The sequence below is a fragment of the Ascochyta rabiei genome, chromosome 14 (genome assembly GCF_004011695.2).
Source record: "Ascochyta rabiei chromosome 14, complete sequence".
NCBI lineage: Eukaryota > Fungi > Ascomycota > Dothideomycetes > Pleosporales > Didymellaceae > Ascochyta > Ascochyta rabiei.
The window spans coordinates 711490-735928 of NC_082418.1; the positions used below are offsets into that span (position 1 = coordinate 711490).

General features: G+C 50.3%; 13 protein-coding genes across 14 annotated transcripts, besides 8 other annotated features; 9 read left to right on the forward strand and 4 right to left on the reverse strand.

Annotated features, from left to right (window-relative positions):
* Window positions 1-202: 202 nt before the first annotated feature.
* Window positions 203-231: a tandem repeat.
* Window positions 232-236: 5 nt separating this feature from the next.
* EKO05_0008168 (uncharacterized protein) lies at window positions 237-756 on the forward strand (the record flags this gene model as incomplete). The annotated part of the gene is made up of 2 exons (XM_038946459.2): window positions 237-307; window positions 441-756. 2 exons carry the CDS (start codon window positions 237-239, stop codon window positions 754-756), a joined length of 387 nt encoding a protein of 128 aa, XP_038796628.2.
* Window positions 331-399: a tandem repeat.
* A 206-nt stretch (window positions 757-962) lies between the features above and the next one.
* Window positions 963-998: a tandem repeat.
* Window positions 999-1569: 571 nt separating this feature from the next.
* EKO05_0008169 (uncharacterized protein) lies at window positions 1570-2077 on the forward strand (the record flags this gene model as incomplete). The annotated part of the gene is made up of 2 exons (XM_038941485.1): window positions 1570-1862; window positions 1945-2077. The coding sequence occupies 2 exons, from the start codon at window positions 1570-1572 to the stop codon at window positions 2075-2077; spliced, it is 426 nt and encodes a 141-aa protein (XP_038796629.1).
* Window positions 1900-1923: a tandem repeat.
* A 229-nt stretch (window positions 2078-2306) lies between the features above and the next one.
* EKO05_0008170 (uncharacterized protein) lies at window positions 2307-3203 on the reverse strand (the record flags this gene model as incomplete). Its single annotated transcript, XM_038946460.1, has 1 exon — window positions 2307-3203. The coding sequence occupies one exon, from the start codon at window positions 3201-3203 to the stop codon at window positions 2307-2309; it is 897 nt and encodes a 298-aa protein (XP_038796630.1).
* Window positions 2713-2763: a tandem repeat.
* Window positions 3204-3220: 17 nt separating the features above from the next.
* Window positions 3221-3267: a tandem repeat.
* A 1022-nt stretch (window positions 3268-4289) lies between these two features.
* Window positions 4290-5248, forward strand: EKO05_0008171 (uncharacterized protein; the record flags this gene model as incomplete). The annotated part of the gene is made up of 2 exons (XM_038941192.1): window positions 4290-4800; window positions 4851-5248. 2 exons carry the CDS (start codon window positions 4290-4292, stop codon window positions 5246-5248), a joined length of 909 nt encoding a protein of 302 aa, XP_038796631.1.
* Window positions 5249-6086: 838 nt separating this feature from the next.
* EKO05_0008172 (uncharacterized protein) lies at window positions 6087-7129 on the forward strand (the record flags this gene model as incomplete). Of its 2 annotated transcripts, XM_038941222.1 has the most annotated exons (3): window positions 6087-6101; window positions 6157-6390; window positions 6452-7129. In XM_038941222.1, the coding sequence occupies 3 exons, from the start codon at window positions 6087-6089 to the stop codon at window positions 7127-7129; spliced, it is 927 nt and encodes a 308-aa protein (XP_038796632.1). The 2 variants fall into 2 exon arrangements, with proteins under 2 accessions (XP_038796632.1, XP_059493216.1); XM_059637233.1 differs by having other exon boundaries at window positions 6157-7129.
* Window positions 7130-8818: 1689 nt separating this feature from the next.
* On the forward strand, window positions 8819-9724 carry EKO05_0008173 (uncharacterized protein; the record flags this gene model as incomplete). The annotated part of the gene is made up of 4 exons (XM_059637234.1): window positions 8819-8890; window positions 8990-9395; window positions 9449-9573; window positions 9626-9724. 4 exons carry the CDS (start codon window positions 8819-8821, stop codon window positions 9722-9724), a joined length of 702 nt encoding a protein of 233 aa, XP_059493217.1.
* A 266-nt stretch (window positions 9725-9990) lies between these two features.
* On the reverse strand, window positions 9991-11229 carry EKO05_0008174 (uncharacterized protein; the record flags this gene model as incomplete). Its single annotated transcript, XM_038941212.1, has 2 exons — window positions 9991-10304; window positions 10359-11229. 2 exons carry the CDS (start codon window positions 11227-11229, stop codon window positions 9991-9993), a joined length of 1185 nt encoding a protein of 394 aa, XP_038796634.1.
* Window positions 11230-12039: 810 nt separating this feature from the next.
* EKO05_0008175 (uncharacterized protein) lies at window positions 12040-12930 on the reverse strand (the record flags this gene model as incomplete). Its single annotated transcript, XM_038946461.1, has 1 exon — window positions 12040-12930. One exon carries the CDS (start codon window positions 12928-12930, stop codon window positions 12040-12042), a length of 891 nt encoding a protein of 296 aa, XP_038796635.1.
* A 160-nt stretch (window positions 12931-13090) lies between these two features.
* On the forward strand, window positions 13091-14245 carry EKO05_0008176 (uncharacterized protein; the record flags this gene model as incomplete). The annotated part of the gene is made up of 1 exon (XM_038946462.2): window positions 13091-14245. One exon carries the CDS (start codon window positions 13091-13093, stop codon window positions 14243-14245), a length of 1155 nt encoding a protein of 384 aa, XP_038796636.2.
* A 671-nt stretch (window positions 14246-14916) lies between these two features.
* On the forward strand, window positions 14917-15426 carry EKO05_0008177 (uncharacterized protein; the record flags this gene model as incomplete). Its single annotated transcript, XM_059637235.1, has 1 exon — window positions 14917-15426. One exon carries the CDS (start codon window positions 14917-14919, stop codon window positions 15424-15426), a length of 510 nt encoding a protein of 169 aa, XP_059493218.1.
* A 1090-nt stretch (window positions 15427-16516) lies between these two features.
* Window positions 16517-16608: a dispersed repeat.
* A 485-nt stretch (window positions 16609-17093) lies between these two features.
* Window positions 17094-17469, forward strand: EKO05_0008178 (uncharacterized protein; the record flags this gene model as incomplete). The annotated part of the gene is made up of 2 exons (XM_059637236.1): window positions 17094-17344; window positions 17391-17469. 2 exons carry the CDS (start codon window positions 17094-17096, stop codon window positions 17467-17469), a joined length of 330 nt encoding a protein of 109 aa, XP_059493219.1.
* Window positions 17470-18360: 891 nt separating this feature from the next.
* Window positions 18361-18417: a tandem repeat.
* An 800-nt stretch (window positions 18418-19217) lies between these two features.
* Window positions 19218-19592, reverse strand: EKO05_0008179 (uncharacterized protein; the record flags this gene model as incomplete). The annotated part of the gene is made up of 2 exons (XM_059637237.1): window positions 19218-19363; window positions 19415-19592. 2 exons carry the CDS (start codon window positions 19590-19592, stop codon window positions 19218-19220), a joined length of 324 nt encoding a protein of 107 aa, XP_059493220.1.
* A 2950-nt stretch (window positions 19593-22542) lies between these two features.
* EKO05_0008180 (uncharacterized protein) lies at window positions 22543-23423 on the forward strand (the record flags this gene model as incomplete). The annotated part of the gene is made up of 3 exons (XM_059637238.1): window positions 22543-22741; window positions 22788-23061; window positions 23108-23423. The coding sequence occupies 3 exons, from the start codon at window positions 22543-22545 to the stop codon at window positions 23421-23423; spliced, it is 789 nt and encodes a 262-aa protein (XP_059493221.1).
* Window positions 23424-24439: the final 1016 nt, after the last annotated feature.

Genomic DNA, 24439 nt, shown 5'->3' on the forward strand with positions numbered 1-24439 from the left:
CAGGAGCAGCTCGTGGTGGTGAGCCCAGTGCGCGTGCGATGCACTTTTGTGCGCACGGACTAGCGTGGATTTTCTGCCAGTGCGGCCCAGCGAGCGGACGTCTGTTTTCGGACTCGCAACCGATTCCATCCCATCTGTCGCGGCGGCCACCACCCGTCTTCGTCACTGCAAGAGGGACCCAGTGAGCGTGCAGCGGAGACATCCAACCCATCCAACCCATCCAACCCATCCAAGACATGAACGCCCTCCGCTGTCTGCGCGCCGTCGCGCGTCCGGCAGCTCTCGTCCAGCCGTGCATGGCGCAACAGTACGGCGTCCACCACCACCCTCCCTCTCCTCCCTCTCCTGCCTCTCCTGCCTCTCCTGCCTCTCCTGCCTCCCCTGCCTCCCCTGCATCTCTCTCTCCTTCTCTCCCTCCCTACTGACGCCGGCACGCACAGGGCCCGCAACATGTCGCTCCTCAACAGCCGCCGTCCCATGCTCGCCCCCGCGTCTCTGCCCGCGACCCTCGCAGCGCCCGGCAGCGCCCCGTCGTCCGTCACCTCGTCGTCCGAGACCCTTGATCTCGTCGCCAAGATCTCGGCACACCCGGCCTTTGCAGCCCTGCAGATTCGATGCGGCCCCCGCGACACATACAACCCATCGCACATTGTCCGCAAGCGGAGACACGGCTTCCTGTCGAGGCTGCGCACCAAGAAGGGGAGGAAGCTGTTGATGAGGAGGCTGACGAGGGGACGCTGGAATTTGAGCCATTGAGCCCGTCTTGAACTGGCCGCGGAGAAGAGTGAGGCGGGCAACGAGCGACGTCCAATGTGGACATGGACAAGCAGGGCCTGAGAGCACCCATCAGCGACAAGAGCGGTGAATTCTCCACAGAACGCCACCTCTGGACTGCGCCTCAGCCGTCCTGCTGTGCACATGAGGGAAGCACAAGACGGCAGATGCAATGCCCATCGCGGCAATGAGCTGGGCTGGGCTGGACTGGGCTGCGTTGGGCTTGCAAGGGCGATTCGCCAGCTGTAAATCAACTGTATATTGCACCCATACCTGGACGCTTCAGCACATGTACAACATCCATACACGTCGTTTTGGCCATGGCTCGTGTTTCCTTGCACCCAGCCACACTCGATGCACAACCACTGCAGTTGGACCCGTGACATCAACTTCCCACTTGGCCGTACCTCGATGGGCACTGACACGCTCTATGCAGTAGTCCAGCTCCCATAGCCACCCCCGACAAAACATTCTGGAAGCTGAAAACACGGAAAACAAAAACAGGACAGCTATTTGCGCACGCCTGCATTCAGGGGCTATCCTCGGCTCCAAGATCCCTGTACTCGTTGCTGATCGCGTTCAAGTTCTGGCTCCTGCAGTGCGGGGAAGCGCGTATAAGCCATTCGCAGCTGTGCAACCCCCCACTCGCCGTCTACGCGTCAAGCTACCATCAAGCTTCCAGCAATTTCCAGCAAGCTTCTAGCAAGCTTCCAGCAAGTAACACGCTTCAACCATCTCCGTGCATCCTATTCTCTGCTCTTGCCTTCGCGTTTACAAAGACCAAGCAACGCTACAATGTCCAGCGCCCTCATTCAGCTCCCCCAAATCCAAACCTCCAACAAAGCGCTCCTCTCTGCAATCGAGGCGCATCCCGCCTTTCCAGCACAGCAGCAGGCGCGCTCGGGCAAAGTCTACTTCATGCACGACTTTGCCGCTCGCACAGACGCCATGTTCGACAGCATCCTGAACGATGCACCCGCACCCGACACCCCGGCCACAAGAGGTTCCGTACCCCAGGCCAAACCGAGTACCATGACGGCTGGCCAGAGAGACGAGTTGAAGAGCGACGCCATAGGGCGCTGTATGATGTGAGCTTCCCCCAGCAACAAAAGAGGGTAGACCTTTAAAAAAAAAAAGATAAAAAAAAAAGGAAAGAGCTGACCACGCCAGGCTGCATTCCATGATTACAGACACTACGGGCATGACGAGTACCATGTTTGGCGAGCAGCCTGGCAGGGGCGTAGATCTGGGCGATGCCGTCAAAAGGGCGAGCGAGGCGCTTGTGAGAGTCATTGAGAGTTGAGCGACTCGTGTTGGGAATGCTGCGTAACCAGAGCGAGAGGATCGTTGTTTTTCGTACAAGGCGTAAAATCTCCGTACCTGATTTGGTCTCAATGAAGATGAGCGTTCTGTTATACATCTCTGACGGCGAGCGGAGAATGTTGCGTCAACATTTCAGCGAATTTCTCAATCTTTTCCAATCCTTGCAGCTTCTTTTGCGGTTAGCCATGCGACGATTGCATTGTATCCTTTCAACCATTCGTGTCGACTGGATCGTGGGACACAACCTCTCCCTTCGTGTCCTCCTTGGTACTGTCAGCGGTGTCCTGAACATCTGCACTCGGCGCCTTTGCGACTTTATCCAACTCATCAGGCTGGATCTCTGGCGTAATGATTCCTTCAACATCTCCCAGCGCATCATCATCCAGTCCCTCCAGCAACTTCAAGTCCTCATCCGCCTTGTCCATTTGTTTCAAAATCGCTGCGATCGTCGCATCTCTCGCTTTATCCAACCTCTTCAATACGTCCACTCCCGTCTTGGCATACTCCATCCCCTTCTGCGGCGTGACTGGTACTGTCTCCTCCCCACTCAGCCGCGCCTTCTTTTCCGCTAGCAACTTCCTAAGGGCAAAAATACTATGATCCCTCTGTGTCAACTCTTCTATCAACTCTTTCTTCTTCGCCTCATCATTCATCTTCTGCTTCTTCGCCGCCCCCTCCTTCTCGGCTTCTGCCGTCGCAACCTTCCACTTCCAGATCGCTTCCTTGGCACAATTCTCAATGTGCGTAAACCTTACAGGCCCGATGTTTTGGCCACCGTACCAGCGTGCTACTACAACGGTGCCGACGACCTGCGTGTCATTCAGCACGCGTGCAAGACGGGTGCCTGCCCACGACTCGCCGTCGTCATCGTGACTAGCGTCAAAAAGCGGTTTGGCTGGATCCAGAGATTTCTGGCGCGAGGGCTTGCGCCATGCTGCAATTCTGTGTGTCGCTGTGCGAAACTCTGGTACCCGTTGCAGAACAGGGGCCGAGAGTGTGGGCGAGAAACAGCCGATGAAGGAGGAGGTTTGTTCGTGGATTTTCGCCGAGTGGAAGGTTTCTGGAATCGTTGGCATAACTTCTGGATGTGATCTTTTCTGTGCCATTTTTGACTTCTGGAAGCTGTGGATTTGGTGTTGATGTTGATGTTGATGTTGACGTCAGATGTTGGCGGTTTGTGGTTCGGAGAGCAAGGCAAGACTAAGAAAGGGAAGGTTTTGGCGGTGATCGAGGCATGTCTTGCCGGTAGTGAATTTCCCCTCGCACCACGACATTCTTCCCCGTCGTCGTTTCCTTCCCAGATCCATCTTATCAACCAGCATTTGCATTACGGCTGGGATAAGTTTCCTGGACCATCCGTTTGAGGAACCTCTACGATGCCTCCAAAGTTGACGATTGTCTAGTGAAACCTCTTGCCTGTCCGTAGCACTTGGCATGCTGAGTACGTCTGGTGCCCTATGTTAGGAGTTTTGAAAATATACACGTTTCTCGGTCCTTTACCACACGTTGCACTTGAAGACGAATAGGTAAAGGCAAAACTGTCTGCCAAACGTTTTGTACCACTTGCGCTCCTTCCGCCACTATGCCTGAGATAAAAACCCTTTGGCATCGCCTGTTCTCGTCTTTTTGTTCAATTATGAGTTGTCAGCTAAGAATTCCGAGAGATATCGAAGGGTCTGTGTTATTCTTCTCTTTACAATCAAGCATTAGGTGCAATTATTCCGAATTACTTTCACTGCGCTGCAAGCCATGTTGGACACGTGGGAGCAGACCTTCACTTGCTCTGTCCAGCCTGCCCGCCAGGCACCCATTAGATTCTGCACCGAACTAGCGTCTTCAAGCTAACCATGCGTGGGTTCCATATATCTCACACACTTTGACTAGGCTCTCTCTTTCCACCAACCTCATTCAGGCTCAGCTTTAGGACTGCGTGAAGAAAGACCAGTGTTTTTGATCCGATAACGAAAAGTAAGTGCCACCAGTATTATTCAAAATGGCTTCTCTGTTGGGTTTGGTGAAAAAAGGCTTGCTTGTCATTGGAAGCAGTGGTGATGAATGCACTTCCTGTCCTGATAAGTACCAATTCTTCTTATTCCTCCCGCTACAAGCAAGTGAGTGTCAATAACCGCTAATATTGAAAACAGGACAGACTCCTCTGCCCGGATTTGCAACGCCCTCACCACACCGCCAATATGGGGCGCTTCGCAACACTAAATGCCGACACTCAAGACCTTGTGAACTGCCTTCTCCCTGTCCTAGCTGCCGACTTCAAAGTCAAGACCGCGCTGGAGATCATTCCGGTAGACATCCGCATGCGTGCGTGGGACTGTGAACGGCGCGACCACATCAAGGACGAGACGGAGAATGACCCGCGCAATTGGGGTGTCCAATTCCTCAAGGATCTCAAGTCTATCACACGCCTCAACGGCGGTAACCTTGAAGAATTTCAAGCACGCCTAAGGGCCAAGGTCGACAAGCACGAGGCCAATCATCCATGGTGCCGCCTAAGTGACGTCAAGGAGCTCAAGGCTGAGTACGAGCATCCCGATCGCCCAAAGCCGCCATCTGACTGCGAGTCCTACGTTTCTTCCATTGACTCGTACCTGGAAGAGCTACATGAGCCAGATCTGCCCAAGGGTGTGAAGCGGGATCGAAAGCGCAACCATGAAATTTACGAGACTCGTCTGCAACTACCACGAAAGCGTAAGCACCCAACACCGTTAGCGGAGGACTAATGATCTAACACTACACAGAAGGCCGTCTCCGCCGCGCTGAAGACGGCACGGTCTACCGCAAGGTGAAGAATACAGACAAGCGCCGCAAGATCCGCGAATCTACGGAGCGCAGTACGCCCGATATCTACGCTCGTCGTCCTAACAGGACAGTGGCCTCGGATGAGGACGAGGTTGATAACGCGTACTTCGGTGACATGCGTACCCGTCCTCGTTCATCGTTCTCAGCCACTCCACGAGCGTTCTCCCGCTCTGACATTGCAGATGCCGTGAACACATCCAACGAACCACTTGAGGTACAGAAGCTGCAGGCTGAGCTCGAGTTGGCTGAAGCAGAGCTTAGGGCTGCCCGCCTGAAATATCAGTACATTCAAGCGCGAGAGGCCGCTGGAAGAGGTGGAGCACCCAAGTTGGGTTAGAAGGCACACCTACCGCATTCTGCTCGCTAGCGCAATGGTATCAGTACCGCTTTCAGTATGCTCAAGTAGTAGGAAGACCGATTGAGGATAACGGGTAAGCTGCCTACGTGTCGGTGGTAGTGAAATTAAGGAAATCCATGGCTCACGACTTGACGATGTGATTGATTAGCAAGCGGCCATGGAGACTAAGCACGTGGGCGTTTTGAGTTCTGTTTTTTATTGCGCACTTGTGTTCATTTCATTCCATATCCACTCCTAAGTTCCACTGTCCACTACTTGCTATTTCCAGCGAAACCTCTCGACTCTCCTTTCTTTATCACGCCCCATCCTCAACCTATCTTTCTCAATGCATCATTCGTCCTGCTCACTTTGCTCGACACACAGCGGCTTCCTCACCTATGGAAGCTCTAGGCAAAGTTCGATCTCTCTCAGTTTCATCCAGGTATCGCCGATTTGCGATGGCATGAGCTGCGTTTGATCCATTCCCTCTTCTGGCTGTTCTGGAACCTTCCCCATAGGACTGGCTCAGTGTGCAATGTGTCTGCCCCACAATGAGCCTTGCAAACAGCCTCTCATTGGTGCAGGTCAGCACCAAACTGTCTTGCTGTCTCTCTCAGTGGCTGTCGTGTGTTGTTGTGGTCGATGCGCTTAGCTTGGCGTCACGTCTCGTGCCTTCCTTCCTCGAGACCAAAACGCCACCTCACCTTCCTCGATCTATTCATCTTGTTACTTTATCGCAATTGTCACCATACCACCAAGTCAGCTGAGTTTACTTGTTGTGTTTTGCTTCAGCGCTGGAGCTCTGTATCCTACACTGTTGATCTAAACGAGATAGAGAATGTCGAACAACCAGGTATGTCTCACTATCAAGTGAGTTTGACTTTATTCATGACATACTCGCGCTGTAGTACTCGCTCAACTACGCAAGCTATAATCGTAACACCACCGCTACGCACTTCCAAACCGTCAATCCCTATGCGGCTTTGGTGGCAACAGCGGGTCCTGAACACGACGGGAGGAGCTCCTCGTCAGGCTCAGCGCCTTCAATTGGCAGCTCGTCGTCGCTCGTTGGCTACAAAGATGCAGGTCCGTCCAGGTCGTACACACGGAGTTACAGCAGCTCAGGATTGCTACAGCAGCACGTGAGGCATCGGCTCACCTTGCGAGTCTCCCTTCTTGTGCCCACAGCTAATCATGATATAGGTCTCGTACCGCTCGCCCGAAAAGACCCAGAGCCTTGTCCCCGACGCCAACAGCGCACCCACTCGCAACGGCGATGTGGTGTGCTTTGCTGAACAGGGCATCCGCCACACTGCCGGTCGCACCTCTATCAGCTCAGCTTTCCGTGCACTCGCTGTGCCTCATCCTCTTCAGAGACCTCATGCCTCTTCTCTGACCGGTGTTCCCGAGGCTCTTGCCGTCCAGGAGATGGCCTTCCGCCATGGCCAACGCAACAACAGCAGCACTTTCAATGACATTCCAGCTAACCCCTTCGCGAAGCAGTTCGATCAGCTATGGGCAACTTTCTACAAGCTTGGCAAGGAGTGCAGTACTCGACCGGTCTCCCCTCCTGCCAACTTATACTGTCAGAATTTTGCTTGGCCTGTCCTCATCAATCCTCACACGCAGTCTCTGGAGCACCCCAACGGCTCTCTCGATCCCGCTTGGACTGGCAAGATGATTCACATTGCTCTCAACTGTATGGAGGAACTCATTCGCATTACTTGCCGCCGCAACATGGGCTGGGAAAAGTTGGTCGCTGACATCCCATTGCCGGCGCAAGAGGCTTTGATGGCTTTCCCTGACCTTGCTCAGCGCTACGAGCGCCTCAAGCGCGACGCTAAGGAAGCCCGTGCTGGAGGTCGTCCATACGGCTACTGAGTTGCGACGCAGTCCCTTGGTGTACACTACTAAGACCAATGATGCTCCTAACTTGGTTTCCTTTCAACAAAATTTAGATTAGACATCCCAGTCTGTACCGCAAGCGTCGAGCTCTCGTCCGCTCCATGGATGCTGGGCGGTCATGGCAGGCGAAGTTCTCGCGATTTTCTGTTTCAATTTCTGTCAATGTTGGTGGCAAGCATGGTGTCGGCGCAGGAGGTGCTCACGATGGGCTTGTTATTCTGGAAATGGTACGAAGATGTTCAGGAGATTGCGTAAGGAAGTGTCAGTTCGACGATATGTGTCTGCAGAAATGGAACAGGATGATAGCCTGAATAACAGTGTCTCTCACTCAACTGCGACGTGCACATATTCTTCACCACGCCGATTGTTGTATTGCAGCAGCGCCTCGAAATTGGCTTTCGCGTGTGTTCCCTACACAGTGTTCGACTCCATGATCGTTCTCAACGAAACTCTCGAATCTAAACCAAATCTCAATGCAGTCAGCCTGATGACAGCATACTTTCCACTCGAATCAATAGATCTTCTGACAAAGAACACCAAGGATATTATTAAGCTGAGAGTACTATTAGCTTTATGTAGTAGTCAGCTTCGAAATGTTGATGGCAAGCGAAGTCTACAGGTGTTTAGTTCAGTGACAAGGCGTTTGCGGTAAGAGATCAAGATCCGTGTTCAGTGAACAATGACATATGTAGGAGTCAATAAATCAGGAGCAAACAAATCAGTCCAATGGGTCTAACAGGTAATTGTTTCATAGCCACACATTCGGGACGCAAGCAAACTATTCGAGGAGTAGTCTGCTAACGAATGCGGCCGGCAACCTCTACAAGAAATCTTTTTGCATCTTCAACGTTGCAGACACGGCACTGTTTACTGCGAGCACAAACCTTCCTATATTTAGTCATTGTACAACACCCCTCATTGGCTCCAGGTCGTACCTGGCATTGTCCAGCGAAGACAACAATCAATGGAAATCAATAGAGAAACATACGACTGCCTCAGCTATCAGATTCGGGTCTCTGTACGACTGCATTGGTGTTGGGGAAACAATGGTACAGTCATGAGACGGCAGAGATACTGCGGACGTGCTTTACCTTCACTCTGACTGTCCCGCCTCCAATCACCTCGCCTGACTTCCACTGTCCGTTTCCTCCACTCGAAAGTTTTCATTTGGCTGCATAGCCACCGCTCCTAATTAGCTCCTATATTTACTCACATCGTCTTTGTAGTACCTGCTCCACCTTAACATCAAATGAAAATTTCGGATCAATCATGAGATTATTCTGGATCATCATTGCTGTGGTACTGAGATGCGTGGTAGCGCTCTTGAACAATTCTTATCCCCTTTCCCAGTCCGCAAGCTCTTAATGCTGGCACCCCGCTCCCTGCCACAGGTGCAGGTTACATTTATCATAACAATGACAACGACGGCGATGATTTCCCGACTACGTTCCTCGACGAAAACTCATGGGAGAACCTCAAATGTAAAGGGATCAACTTGCTGAGAGCTGTGCATGCGTCTGATGCAGAAGCCGGAATTTTTGGAACCCTCTTGTTTCCTCCGCTGAGAGCCAATGGGACGACTTCCGTAAGTACTGGATACGTCGAACGTATATATAATACCTAATACCAGTAGTTGACCTTGCTGGATGGTATTGGCACCAAGAGATGTCCCCTGAAGAAACAAGGGCCAATTTCCTCGACGAAAAGCCTGGATCGCCGGGATTCGGCCTTGGTTCTGTGCTCGATACTCTAGGTCTACCTAATAAGCAGAGCAACGATCCCAGTACCGGCATTCAGATCATCTACGTCGCACACGCAGACTAACCTCTCTCCCAGCTGGAACGAAATGACCCTAGGTATGTGTCGGTCGATGATCAGACCTACAACGCTGGCGCAACCTACCATGCTACTGGAGGGTACTACAGATTTGGCATCGACACGTCGAATGGCTCTATACTTGGACTCGATCGTCTGGCGCCTGAGAAAGCAGCACAAGAGCGTAAGCCATTGGTTGGAAAGGATGGTCTACCGGCGCTTCAGAGGTACTCAGACGTAGTTTGGTTGTTCTGGGCCAGACAGGCCGCCAGCAGAGACAAGCTGAAATACTTCTTCACGGTCGCCATCACCAACGAGCAAACGCAACGTGCGATCCGCCGAGCTTTCAAAAATGCGAACAAGAAGTACGGTCCATGGCCTGGCGCGACCTTCGGCACTGATTCTGACAAAGGCAAGGTCCTCTTGGGTAAGCGAAGATCTCCAGGCTTCCTCACAGCTAGCAGAACTGATGCAATGTAGGCTCTCCTAATGGTCGTGCGCATGGTTACTCTCTCGCACAGCACAAGCCCCAGCTTGGAGGGAACATGTATATCTCTAAGATACAGGTGTTCCACGGTGAGACGGAGCCGTTTATACCCAACATAGTAAGCGTGTTCACCGGTCAAAACGCCTGGCCTGACGCTGACTATATCACAGGTGCTACACGTCAAACAGCCAAAGCCAGCTACAGAAAAATTGGGAACAACGACGAAGGCGAGGGAACGTGGTTTGCGGAAGAAAAGCGCAAAGATCTGAGTGTACTGGATTGCAAACAGGGTAAGAGTCAAGCGGGATAGTGCAATGGAAAAGCAACTCATCTATTGAATGGCTGCTGATAAAAAAAATTGCCACCGTGGGTATGGCTCGCACGCTGATCCCGAATCGATCTGTCACTACATCCACGCGCGTCAAGGTGTGCGGTGCGAGATTGATCACTACTCAGTTGATTTACTATTGTGATATCTATCTAGAGTCAGACACAGCAAGAACGACTGACCCACATCTTTGTGCGAGGACGTAGGTCAAGGCGAAATTTTGTAAGTCAATCTTCTCGATTTATTGATGAACGAGGTAATTGCATCCGAGAAAATGGAGGCGTTATGCAGGTCCGACGCGCCATCGGGCAAAACTGCTCGATCAACGATTGCTTTTTCGCTCGCAGTCAGAAAGGGATTGTCGTTGGGATTCGCGGATATGTGGGTATTGACTCCGACACGTCCGCTTGAAGCGTCGTAGGGCCTCTGGTCGACAAAGGCCTGCTTTTGTGCTCTAGATCGTCTCTTGTGTGATCGGATCATCATACAGATAACAATGGCGACCAGTATGGACAGGGCGCCTTATCAGGCGTTAGAAAGGTGAGTGAGTGAGAGACGTTGGGTCTGAGACTTACCGAGGATCACGAACAAAATGAGCAGTGTTCTTGCAGTAGGGTGAAGTATACTGCCATCTTGCTGACCGCTTGGCTGGATGATAGGGGTCAGGCTCGCAGTAACTATGACGGTTGTCGACGATACGATGCTCGTAATTGACTGTGCGGCTGCAATGGCTTGCGGGTTTGCGCCGTTTGTAGGAAGGATACCGGTAATGGCAGCGGGTGTTGGGAATGTACCTGTCAGAGCTGTTGTGATTGACGCCTCTCCCTTGCCCTGGGTTGATCGTGTGATTGTAACAAAGGACGTTAACGGCGACAGGACGAACGTGCCGGGGGTGATAGCTAACGAGGTCTCAGCCGATCTGCTTGACTCTGGTGGCACGGTTGAGGATTTCGTGGACTGCGGTGTAGGCGTACTTGATAAGGATGGCAGGGAAGCTGGACTATTGACGAGCGTGGGTGGCGGTGGAGGAGGTGAGGGCACAGGAAGAGGAGCGAGCTCGCCTATGATCGGGTCCGCTTGGTTTTGTCCTGGAAGCGGCTTATTCACGGTGACTGCAGGCGCAGCCGATGGCTCTTTTGGATTCGCTGGTGGGCCAGGCTTTAGCAGTTCTCCCATGTTCGAAGTATCCTGGTTGACACCTGGTAATACTGCAGATTCAATCTTCGATTCATCTAGGTCTGGGTTGTTCGGAGCTTGTTTGGGCGGCTCTTCAATGTCGGCTCTTGCATCTCCTTCGGGCGTTAAAGTTGCAGCTGGTGGGGACTGAATCGACACAGTGTAGGTTGTTTGTGAAAGTGATGCTTGCGGAGCAGAGAAAGTTGGGCGTGCCACTGTAGGCGGCACTTCTTGTGCTGTGCCTGGTGACCTGTCGGTACCATCTTCCATTTTTTGGGACTGCTTCCCCCGCCCTCCACCTCCATCCACCAAACTTTGTCTTCCTTGCTCATCAGACACCTGGCTCGCGGTAGGATTAGTTGTATATATTAGTTGGTGGTCCAGTACCAGTACTGGTGAATTACACCTAGGTGGCGCAAGCATGCTGTTGGTCTGTAGCCATAGAAGCGATGGTTCAGCCAGCAGAACCACGAAGGGATGCGAATGTGGGCAGGTCGTGGATGTTAAACTGCTCAGTGGAGAGGCATGGGTATCAGGAACAGAAGAGGACTTGTTTGACACCCTGGAGACAATTGTGAGAGTCGGAACGTTTCAAGGTGTGGGGAACGCGGCAAGCTGTTAGGTGGGGCGCTGACGATGGACCATTTGGCTCCTCGTATCGCGGGCGATTCAAGCGTATCTGCAAGGATGTGCTGGTGCCTGCACTTTGGTACCGCATGTTGATGTGGCACGTGCTGATTAAGCACCCAGATGTTGATAGTCCAGACATGAGAGGTGTCTGAATTTGCAGAAGCGAAACTCTAAATCGAATCCCCGAAACTTAATGCACCTTGCCCACACCCGCCATGCAGGATGGGGTGGGTGAAGGCCAGTTCGATGCATCTGGGCATGTATGACTAGAGCCGAGGTTTCTGAAAGAGTTGAACGCGTTTCGTTGTGAAGACTTCTGCCAAGCGTTGCAGAAATGTAGGCTTCAAATCCGTCTTTTACAATGCAACCATGAATAGGCATGCAAGAAAAGCACGTCATTCCAGGTGTATGAGAGAAGGTGAACCAGACATCTATTGTACTGACAAGGCACTAACCGTAAAAAACCAGACATCTCACTTCGATGCTTTGTCTGCCCGGCGTGTCCTTTGGTGTCTGGGGGTCTTCGAAGGCTGTGTGTGGCGTTCTCACAGCGAGGCCCTTTATTCCGTTGGGCATGCCCTCACCATATGAGTCGAAGCACTTGAGAAGTAGTACTTCTTCTGGCGTCATATCCTTTTGGTAGTAGTATCGGTGGTTGTCGTTGGGTGCCACGCCCATGGTTTCGCCCTTGACCTCGTAGCCTTCAATGGAGGCATATTTGCTAGGGTCTGGCAAAACCTCCTTGCCACGGTCATCATCGTCGGCGTCCTGCGAGTCTCGACGGGGATACATGAGATCAGTTGCGATAAAGTCAGAAGGCGAGGTCGTTCGCCAGTCAATGACAGCAAGCGGATGGTCCGATGCTGGGTGCTCGATTGGCCTCCATACATTGATGATCTGATAGCGTCCTTGGACAAGCTTGTCTGCCCCGTCCTTGGGCAGGTGGCGCCGGACACGGGCTTCGGCTGCTGCTGGTGTTTGATCGACGTGGACCTGCTGCACGGGCTGGCGAGGAGAGCCCTTTATTCTTCGGCGGATGGTGTGGTCGAAAATGCAGATCTTCTTGATACCAGGAAGCTTGTCACGTAGGAGGCTCTCTACTTCTTGGTAGTAGCCCGTCCTTACGGCGGAGTCGTCTGTGAAGAGCTTCTCCTTGGAGGGGTAGTTGTAGACGGCAAAGCCAGCGTTGTCGGTAGTGAACTCATGCTCTCTGCCGCGAAGGTTGTGGACCTGTCGAGAGTGGTTTTTGCGCTCGAAGTTGTTGCCCGGGCCATCCACCTTGGACCAAGGCTTCCCTGTGTAGGAGGCGGGATCGATGTGGACGAAGTTGGCTGTCGTCATGTTGGCTGTTTCTGACTAGCTGGCGCTGACTGTTCTAGATGGCGAGCAGGCGGAGCAGGGGGAACAGGAGGGCAAGGTTCGTATACTCAAGCTGCGAAAGCTGTGCTTTGAAATGCTGGACCAGGATGACGCCACGGCTCCACTGGGGCCGAGGTGATGGATGCCGGACCAATCGAAAGTCCAAGAAAAACGACAACGACGCCACTCACTCTCGCAAGCTGCTCTACACAGTACAACGGTACGGCTGTGGCACCCAATCGATCAGCATGTAGATGGTACCAACAACACGGTAGGGCAGCTCTCCAAGCAAGCATCTACCAAGTACAATATGCCGCGCCACGTCCGCGACAGTGACAACAATGACATCAACAGCGACGTGGACGAGCTGCCGCTCGAGGACACGACGGCCGCGTTGGCGCTCAAGTCGAAGCGCACCGAGCGCATGCAACGGCGCAGAGTAGAGCGCGAGAAGAAGAGGGAGACCCTGACCAGCCTCAGCAAGCTGCCCACGGAGCTTCTTCTCGCGAGCCTCGTCCACCTGTCGCCACGCGATGTCTTCAGCTTCGGCCTCGCCACGCGCCGCTTCCACGCCCTCGTTGCGGCGCATTCGCACGTGCTTGGCAGCGCCATCATTGCCAGTCGCTATGCGCTTCTCGCCCAGTGCTTCCCCACGCCCAAGTTGCTGCGAGACGTGCCGCCCGCAGTGCAGCCCCTCCTCACTGACCCCAGCCGCCAGACGCAGCTCAACATCCACCGGCGCCCGTACCCGCACATCCAGCCGCCCGACGCCCTCCAGCTATGCACATGCCTCACCTGCATCCTCACTTGGAACAATCTCGGCCTCGTGCTCGACTTTGCCCACTGGCAGACCAACCTCGACCTCGGCATCCCCATACCCACCCTTCCTCGCGGCCACACGGCCGAGTGGAATAGCGAGCTCCTGGCCCGCAACGCCCGCATGGCTCGCAGGGCCGTCGACGACTCGCTGTGGCATGCCCGCATCCTGGAAATTCACCTCGACACCACCGTTCGCTCCATACGCCGTCACGCCAAGAACAAGGGCAACCAGCGCACCCACGTCGACATGACCGACCAAGACGCAGCCGCCGCCACCGATGTCTTTCTGTCCAAGCCCGGGCCCCCGAGTCTGGAGTTCCCCTACCAGCGCGACGAATACTACATGCTGGAGGCCTACCTCCCCAACCGCTGGTGGAAGAAGACCGACGCCCGCTGGCTCTACATCATCGCCGGTCAGCACGACCGAGATCTTGAGCTGGTCCAGCGTCTGGCTGCCACGCACGACCTACACAATTAACCTTCTCAAGTCTGACCTCTCCTTTTACTCGCACGTGCCGCCCAGCAGCATCGCTTCCTGACAGAGCTGCCGCTGGTCAGACCAGAGCCACGCTCGCATTGCTGACTCACGTCGTAGCGTGCATGCCTCTTGGCGGTTGGATGGCAGCAGATATTCTCGATTCAAGACATGCGTGATAGGCAGTACCCGGAGTTTAAACAACTCGTTCCTAATACACGCGTGGCATGGTTGAATCTCTCGGGTCACGGGATGCAAAAGGCCTGCTGCAAAGAAGCCGTACTGTTAGCGTATTCATTCAGCTAGGCCGATACGGCACGGGAAAGCGAGCGTGCGCTGCAGATCAAGAGCATGTCTAAACCATAAAGGCAATATCTCTGCGCGATCGAACAAAAGAGCGCACCAACTCATGCTTGATCCTTGGATCGCCTAGCTGACCGTGCATGAGGAAGAGCTTTGGTGTGGACAGCAATGAGCTCAGAACCTTCGCAGCCACCTGAGTCGTCACAGGTTATCATGCAGCGGTCTTCGGTCTCATCAATATAACGCCTGTTGCAAAGCATCTGGCCATCAAAAAAGTTTGTCCCTCACATCCTACGCTTATCGTGCTTTGGTACTCTGATGTTTCGGGTTAAATCAAGGCTCGCAGCATCGAGCATGTTGAGGCTGAGTCGATGCAACAACAGCAGCCCGACTCAATCTTACAGGCTTTGCGCACGAACCACACACCGTGCGGCCGAGACTACAGAAGGGTGTTTCTCAGGCTGACTCATACGATCGAAATCTGCATCCAGCTGATTTCTTTCAAGCCAGGCAGGAGCAAATCACACAACCTGCGCGAAGTAATAAGGCTTGGAGTGCGACGGTCATGCTTTCGACCGCAACTTTCACCCAATGGATTACCCAACGTTACTCCAGTTGCCTTTACTTGGCATGCGAATTGTTACCATCTCACCGAACTCTGCACGCTGGTTCTGATACGCGCTTGTCGCTGTCTTGTATATGCAGCAGCGATGTATGTCCTTGGCAGGCCCTCAGCATCCCACACTCACAAGCGCCTGTGTCAGAGCAGATCTGAGAAGCTTTATCGAAAACCACATAAGTCACCTCCTCTGAATGATACCTTGAGTCAGCCTTGGGATGTCATCAATCCTGCCCATTCAGCCAGACAAGGCCGAGCCTGAGCTCGATACCTCGAACACACAAGTTGTACCCCACCCTTCTTCGGAACAGTTAAAATCAAAACTGTCGGACATATTCCAGCCAGGATAGTGCTTCTTAGCTGCATTTGGCAGTCTGTGCATTATCACTCTCATGGCTGCACTTGACGCTACGTCGCTTTCCGTAGCACTTTCAGTACGTTGTGAATATCCTAGGCGCCTGCAGGACTACAGCGGAATTCAACGCCTGTTAGATAATGACCAAAGCCCTCGGAAGCTTTGCCATCGAAGATTTCTGGTCGGGAACATCATTCCCATTGACATCAACCATCTTCCAATCCGTCCTGGGCTCCTTTTCGCACATCTTTGGCCGCAAGACTCTGCTTATGCCAGCTTGGCGTTTTTCTCACTGGTTTGGTCATTGCAGAGGTCGCCAAAAACTTCGCGGTCATCCTCGTTGGTCGCTCCATCCAGGGTATTGGTGGTGGCGGCATCATCTGCCTGACTGAGATGGTGGTGGTTGACACAGTCCCTCTCCGAGAACAAGGCAAATGGCTCAGCTTTTCCGGAGCCATTTGGGCGCTTGGTACGGTTGGAGACCCTCTGCTGGGTGAACAGCTCCTAAACCTGTGGTCAAACGCTCAGTATCAACAACAGTCCAGGTGGCGGATTCTCACAAAACGTGAACAGGCGTTGAGTTCTCTGGACCAATCTACCCTTCCTTGGTCTTGGTGGTATTTCAATCACTTTCTTCTTTGAGCTTATTGTGAAACCCAGCTCCTTCATGTCCAAACTTGGACAAATCGGTTGGCTTCTGTTCGAGCTGAGATAACTAGTAAAGAGATTTGGATGGTGAAGGAATTCATCAAGATCCTTTTCTTGTTTCCATGGCAAAGGATCACAAATATTAACTTGTTTAATCCCCCACTAGTCCAGGACCAGGATTGGGTGGGTTGGTAATCCTAGTCCTACTATTCCGACCTGCTTATGTCTCCGTTTTGTTCTACGTGACTGTTATTCTTTAATATAACACACCCCCAAGAAACACAGGTTTTTAATTTTTTTTTTCATAGTAACGTACTCTACAAGCTGTTACAGTCCTGTGCAGGGGAAGTATAAGGTAGACTTCACAAGCATAAAAGTAGCAATCTAGTAAACCAATAGATTCGAAAGTAGAGTAAACAAATTAGCAGACAGCGAGCTATAGCAGTTGTTTCGCTCTGAGAACGACGGACCGCTGGGCTCTCGATCGCTTGGCTATGCTTTCTTTGTTTTCTCGGAGGACAGAAGAACATGATTTGAACAGTCTTTGCTGGGGCGGAAGTAGGCTGACGAAGCATTCATCAAAGGTTGATAGTGCATCGTTGAGTCTGCTTATTAATTGGTCGGTCGGGCTAACGAGCGTTGGGGGCATGTTACGTAGAGATGTTGAAGGAGAGGATGAAAGACAGTACGAGACCGGTCGAGATGGCTCAAGACGGATCAGGACTACCTAAGCCGGATTGTCGTTAGTAATCGGTCAATTAGCGGCGCCTCCGAAACGGGCTGTCGCCTAGTCGCTTTCGAAGGTCTTGGCATCTTATGCCTCCCACCATTTTAAATATTAAAGCTAATCTGGCTATGGAAGTCAACACAAACTCCTATCAAGACACAAACTTGATTTTTTTTAATAGGACTGCATTTTAACAACCATGTCGCGACGCATCTTAATCTTATGTCGCTCGAATCACGATCCCGTTGCTATTGGAGATCTCGCTTGCAAGACCCTTTTGAAGCGGGCGTATTCGTATGATAAAGACTACATACGTTGGGCTGGAATTTTCGACGAATCCAAAACGCAGCCTACGAAATGTCACGTGATACTCGACTGTGATGTTGCGAGCCACGATGGGGTGACTGAGATACCCCTGGTATGCTACAAAGCCATTTCAAAAGATCAGCTGTATGCTGTCCCAGTCCTTTACATGCTGTAACGCTAACGGTTAAAGTACGTCGGTCATCCCTCCTAAAGACCTTCCCCATCGTATAAGAGCTGGTTATGCTTGGGGTCGACGTGGGCCTCCCTGATCAGCCAAACGGCCTCCTTCATCGCCATGTTTGCGTTGTCATCTTCTTAATGGGGTAGTGACAGAGCTGCTGCGCCAATGCTAAGGCGGTTAAGCCGGTGTACAGTCGACCGATGAGGATACCTCAGAGCGGCTATTCGCGCCAATTGCAAGGGAAGGTAGTTGCGCGAACGATCGAAAGCCATAATTACTGTAGTCACAAAGGTAAACTGAAGCAAGCAATCAAAATGACATGTGACAGCGCATGATTGACGAACGATCGAGAGGAACCCGGGCTGCTGGATTTTGTAACATGCCTATGCTAGCTTTCATTTTGTCGGAGCGCCCTGAACCAATACCAATCCAGTAAACAAGTCCCCTAGCTCGATGTGTCACAGTAGATACCAGCCGGTCATGCCTCCACGCCTACTCTCTGCTTTAACTACTCCAGTCATGTAACTAGACTATAGTTAGTGCAGAACAAATACATCAACAGCTCCGTATCGTACCTAAGGAGTGGGATAGGAGCATTCCGGACATTTGCCCTCTTTGGCACCGTAATAGCGTGCTGGCTGCATGCCAGTGCACGCACCTCCTTGTGCTTTACTGGCGCACGGTACAGTATCGCCTACTACTCTGTGACCACAGTCGAAATCGTACGTTTCTGGTGGGCACATAGTTGCTGCTTAACAGGTTAGATTAAGTTGGAAAAAAGAGGTCCTAGACATCTCTAGATCTTAGGGTGAAGGAATACTAACTGTAGAATGTAACTGGCGTTTGTAAGAAAGGACTTAATAAAGAGATTTATTGGATGTCTGAACTGCACAGTGTAAACAGTACTATACTTATACTTAATGCAATGCACCTGTCAATGCGTCCTTTTATAGCATATAGTCGTTTAACCAGTTTAGTGCCTGTCCTGTCCTGTCCTGTCCTGTCCTGTCCTGCCCTGTCCTGTCCCGTCCCGTCCCATATCCAGGTCGCTCTCGTGCCCTCGCTTGACTCCTTTTATCTTATGTGACCAGCATAGTCGTCTGTGCCGCGACACAACCAGGAGTTAGCAGATGCAAGGACGGGCATATTCGCTTTAGGATCTACAGTATAGAACATGATACTAGTAGAAGGCCACCGGCTTTTTTCGGAACTCCGCACTATCAATAACGAGGCGGAATTCTTGCGCCGTTACTAAGAGGGCCTGTTCCCTCTATTGGCGGTAGATCTGGGCGGCACAATTGTGTGGAAGTGCTAGGAAGGATAACCCAGTTCTGCAGATAAAGTCCTTAGAGACCTTGTTCCTTTAGAAAGTTGTCTCTAAAAGACATAATCTAAATTCAGAGCAACAGCGTCCGTCTGTCTTTGAAGCTGATGGTCCGCCTCACGTCTTTATCTCCCAGGCTAAGACTGCCATGTGAGCAGCGCACACATATTCTGCTCACTTCTTCAGTTTGACCTATAGAGGTATTGCGCACTCGCTCTAGTAGGTGATGGGAATGCTGGGTAGGTCTCGCCCTGTTCTAGTAACCACTCCCTAAGCGTAACCAGTTCTGTTCTTGTTTAGGGATCTTCTAAGCTGGCCTTTTGCCAGGGTTAAATATTAGAAGCTAAAGTAACTAAATTGTTATACTAATCTAGATAATTAATACTGCTGCGTACATAGCTACCTATAAGCTCGTATCGCACTATACTCTGCTTGCTTTGGGGAGCATTATCTTTTGTACTAGAGGCCAGCCTGCTTTCATAAGCGATAGCGTCAGCTTCGCTATCTGGCACCTATAGATCCTCCCATTGATCTAGTGAGGCTAAGAAATCGGAAATAGGCCAGTCGTTAAGGCCTTCGGAGAAATTGAAGCCGGACTGAAGTTGGGTCGCGTCTGATGGTGTCTTGTTAAACGCAAAGCTGTGGTTTCGATTGATATCTGTATGGAAATCAATAAATATATGGAGTAGGGTACGTCTTAGAGACTCACTTTGATTCGTAGATTGACTGTGCTCTCTTATTCTTCTAGAGCTGGTTTTGTGAACTCGGAAGTTGGCAGAGGTATCGCGGTGAGGCTTCCCTTGTCGTCCAGCTATTGTTAATTTTTTTTCGTTTTTTTTTGACAGCGTTGACGATGTTTTTCCTTTCCTTAGTATGCTCTGTTCCATGTAAAGGAAGTCCTCGTGAGGTTTTACCGCCTTAAGTGAATCAACAAAAGATTTGAACTTTTCTTCGTAAAGTGTGTCCAAAATAGATTTGACTTTGTTGCTGCTGGTTGCGGTTGCGCAAAGAGCGATAAGCGCGCGAGCCCCTCCATGTTTAAAGAACTAGGCTTCCAGAGATTTTTCTGGTTGTTCTGCAGACAAGCAACTATTTTAGATCCCTTGCAGACAATATAGGCATGCTTTGCGTTCTAATCAAATTGCAGAGCCAAAAGCACTTGACAACTCTAACAATTTAAGAGTTGTTTGCAGTACAGGGTAATTGAGGTAGAGGAACGCTTCTATCAGAGCTTTGAGTGTTGTCTTAGGGCTTGATTGAAACGCATCCGCCGGTTCCAATAGGACCTCACCTACGAGGACTTGCAGCCTAGCAGAAACACTTGCACAGGACTCCATAGGAAGAGTGTAACAGTAACAATCTTGAAAGGGAGATTTGCGATGTCTGTGGAGATTTTGTTAAACTCTTAGGGTGATTTCGAATTCTGTGTAGGAGATTTGGCGATGCGCCGGGTTTTCCACTGAAGATTTGTTGATTCTGCAGGTTCTCTACTAGAGATTTGGTACTTTCTACAAATCTCCAGAACTTTGTTGGCGTAGCCACCCCTAACTTGGCAGGCGATGAATGTCGACGATCGTTACGATGTAGGTCAAGCGCCCAGGGTGATGCATGCAGGTGTAGGGATTATGCAATGTTAGCTAATGCAGTTGCACCTACTCTTCCGCTGGCTCCATACAGACAACCCCCGGTGTTGATCTGCAAGCCATATTGCTCTCAAGATTGGTAGGGGATGCATAGATCGGTAAGAGGTAAATGCTGAGTGCTAATGCTTGTTAGTATTGAAAGGATTCGCGCATTGATTCCGCATTGTAGGATCTACAGCTGACCACTTATGTGATGCAGACAGGGTATACCGACAAGTTTATGAATCAATAGCGCCAATATTAGGAAAGCCAGCTTTACTGACTGGGCATCGTCTATCTGATTCTAGAGAAGAGAAAGGTAAGCTTAATATCCTAAGAGCAGCTCATGTATCCCTATCTTGTTAATGATTCTATTGCTCTTCCTATCCCTGGATAGAAGCTATGAAATTCCAGGAGAGCAACTATGGCGCCGACTCAAAGGATCTTGGACTGCACACTAAGGGGCACAGAGATTCGCATAAGGCAACTAAGAGCACACATTTACTCTTGCAGGAGAAGGTATTGCTGATGTTGGATATTGACCCAAACGCTCAACCTAAAAATTTCGTATTAGCAGTTAGAAAAGTCGACAAAGCGCTGGGCATACGACGACCTAGTTATGAAGCAACACGCCTCGCTAAACAGCTAAGACAGCTTCTGCATAGTTTGGACCTGTTAGGAACAGATAAGACGTTATACCAGTCCAGTTCCCAAGATCAGTGGCGACAGATATTACATGCAGTAGTAGATCTTAACAAACCGGTAGGGCGATAGCGAAGGAGGGTGTGAAGCTGTGTTGACAGTAGCGATAGATCGAACCAGACTGGATTTTACGGTTGCTTTGTCACTCGCTATCTTGTATGTAGTCAGCAGTATCTGTAACTCTTAGCCTTTTTGCTAACATCGCACAGTAGTTGCGGAACTAAACACCTATTTACTTAACATACGTTTCCTTGTCCTAAACGCAATTTTCAGCATCTGCTTCCTCTTGCTGTCTACACTAGAGTGGGTTAGGACTTAGGAGCAGTTGTGGCGCACAAATAATCTTCCAGAGTTTAACAAGCCTGGCTATCTCAAAACAGAAGATAAATTCAAGAGACTTTATAGTTTTAAAATCATCAAAGTTCCCTTTAAGACTCTTAGGTCTGTTTAAACAACCTGGCGTATGTATCTGGGATGTTTACTGCTAAAACTAAAGTTAAATTGTTATTATAAAGTAAGCCATACGTCTATGCTCTCTATATAGTTGTGCATACCAGAGAATTTATGCAAGCCTACAAACAACAGTGGTGATAAGGTAGAGGTTGGTGTTCTTTTAAATGTGGGTGGTAGTGCGATGGTAAGAGTCCCGTTTAATGTCAACACTCGAACAGCAGACTAATGGCAGTATGTGACTGGCCACCCCTTAGATCCTGCTTACCTTTCAGTTACTGGATATTGGATAAAATCTTGGGACACAAAGACCGCGATGGATCTGATGGATGAGACAACAGATTGTCTAAATCCAAACACTACTATACTACTCATACATGGTGCTAAGGACAAGCATGTCTTGCCATTAAGCGCTCAGAAAATGGCGAATAAACCCAGAAATTGGTCTGGGCTGGATGTTGAGTTGCGTATCTTAGAAGGCGAAAAGCATAGATTTGACAACGACATCCCTCTACATGGCAAGAGGATGAGGAATTTGTTGAGTTTCTTGACAAGATAAACAAACGGTCTTTGTGTACGTAGTGTCACATTCCTGCATTATGCCTTATCACTACCCTTGTGCTTTTTAAATCTCTTTTCAGAATCTTGCATCTTAGCTGATACCATGACGTCGACTAAACTCTTCTGTGCATTAGCGCGGCGCTTTCCGCAGACCGTTTTGGTGTGATCTGTCATCTTTGGCTTTTTAGCAAACGGAGTATTAGGTACCCCAGTCTATGCACTTGCTTCCGTATATTGCCATGCCCCAGCTCTTCTAACTAAAAATTTATAATCATAGCCGCTCTTTTTAGTCTGTTACTGCCGCTCAATTGTTTGGCTGACTCCAATAGAAACCATCAAGTAAGGTCCTATCGTAAGCAATATCCAAAGTCATGGTATTGAACTCACTAATAGATCTTTAGTGGTTCGGAACGCAAGCACTAGCCTTTATCACCCTCCCCTCGATTCTCAGACATCCTTTTCAGGATTCTCCAGTCGACAACCGTCTCAATCCCCCACCTCAATGTCATTGTCAATACCCGCCAATTTCATACGCTGTCCACCATGCTTAGAGAGAGGTGAAATTTCCCTAACTGACCCTGGGAAGTTTTTTCCTTCTATTCATCAAGCTACCTACGGCTACACGTTTCCAGCCACCACAATGGATCCAGGGCATCTGGCCGCGCCACTGTCTTTTGCTCGCGAGGCGTGCAACCACTTGAGTATGACCTATCATAATGCCTCTTCTGCCGCCTCTGATAACTCTAGGGCACCAAAAAACGCTACAGTCCTTTTCTCTTGAAAGATGTACTGAATTGAGAGCGTCCGGCAGGGCTGCGATAGTTTTTATCGATAGTGGGCTTAAATCGATCTACAAGGACCAGGTGGATCCAGGAGTTATTAAGACCGCCAGTTTTTGCTTCTATGTATTCAGCTTGATATGCAACTCGTTGGTTCATCAACAGGAGGTGATTCGTCCCGAATTAGTCTACAAGGTCAACAACATTTGCAGTTTCATCAGGAACTTCTTCCTTAAGTCAAAGTATGCTCCCTTTAACAGAATCTGAGAATTATACTAATGTGTTCAGTTTATATCGCTCGCCTCTATCTGATGGGAACATCAGAGAACAGTTCAATCACTTCGAAACGACGTTCAACAGTCTCAGAGCAATTCTTGGCCAATCTGCCTGTGTATACGATAGACATATGACCTTAGGGACTACTATGGAAGATAAGAGGATTACTACAGAGGCCGCTTTGGAAGCGCTCTGGGGTGTGGTTCAAGCCTACTCTCTGTTGCATCGGGTCAACCCCCACCGTAGATCAAAGGAGAGATCGCAGGGCATTCTTAAGACCCGTCAACAGCAACGAAGGTTGGAACAGAAACATAGTTCCCGCGAGTGATTTCCTCAAATATGAATGTAGTGTTTTTGTGGCGAGGTAAGAAAAGGGAATTAGAGACGTCGAGCGTGTCGATGCGTTCATGATATTACACAAACCCCATCGCTACGAAGTATGCAGTCTTAGCTGTAACAGGTCACCCCAGGTCATCGTGGTTGTATTTTTTGGAGCCTATGGGAGGAATTTTCTTGCTAGATCAATTTTATTTTATATCAAATAGATAAGACAAATTTGAAGCACACTGTTACCTGCTTCCGCCTCTTTATGAGACAAGAGACAAGGCTCGATCTGCTGTTTGAATTGATAAGAAGGGGCTCTGATTGGAATAAGATTGGATGGCTGATGCAGAAGGCGAACTCCAAGGAGGCACAAAGAAGGCTAATCAAGAACGAGACATAGTAAGATAAGCTGGCATTGGGTGTTCGTCTACGTTTTTTGGTCTCTATGCTTCCAGTGCCACTCGCAACAGTTTTCAACCCTTAAGTTATACTATAATATCTTTTACTTGCGCAAATTGTAATACCGTAACTTTACAGCGCCTGGTGATCGATTAGGAAAACGTTTGTTTATCTCGTCCCAAGTAGCCTTCTCATTGTTTCTGTAACAGAGGAGACGAAGCTCGTCAGAATCTTTCCAGGGTTCCCGTTTGGATTGGGTATAATCTTTGCTCTCTTCGCTGCTGCTGTCTCATCCTATGTGTAGAGTAAAGTGGCGAATATAGTGGTATCAACAAACCACATGGAAGGCTGATTTTCTGTTGTGCGGCTGAAAGCAGAGCCAAAGTTCTTTCTCAAGGGCATTGGCGCTTAGTCTGCTCATGGATGATCTTTCTGGACTTGTCACCGACGCTCTCTTACTCTTAGTTAGCAGTCATGTGATCTTATGCATGGAGAAAGCTAGCGATTTGCCTCATCGATAGCGGACCAGATAGCGTACAACGCTGCTTCGAATCTATTTTGCTCTACATCTTCCACCGCGGTCGGCGTAAGCTCAATTATGGCGAATGATTGGTAATTCCA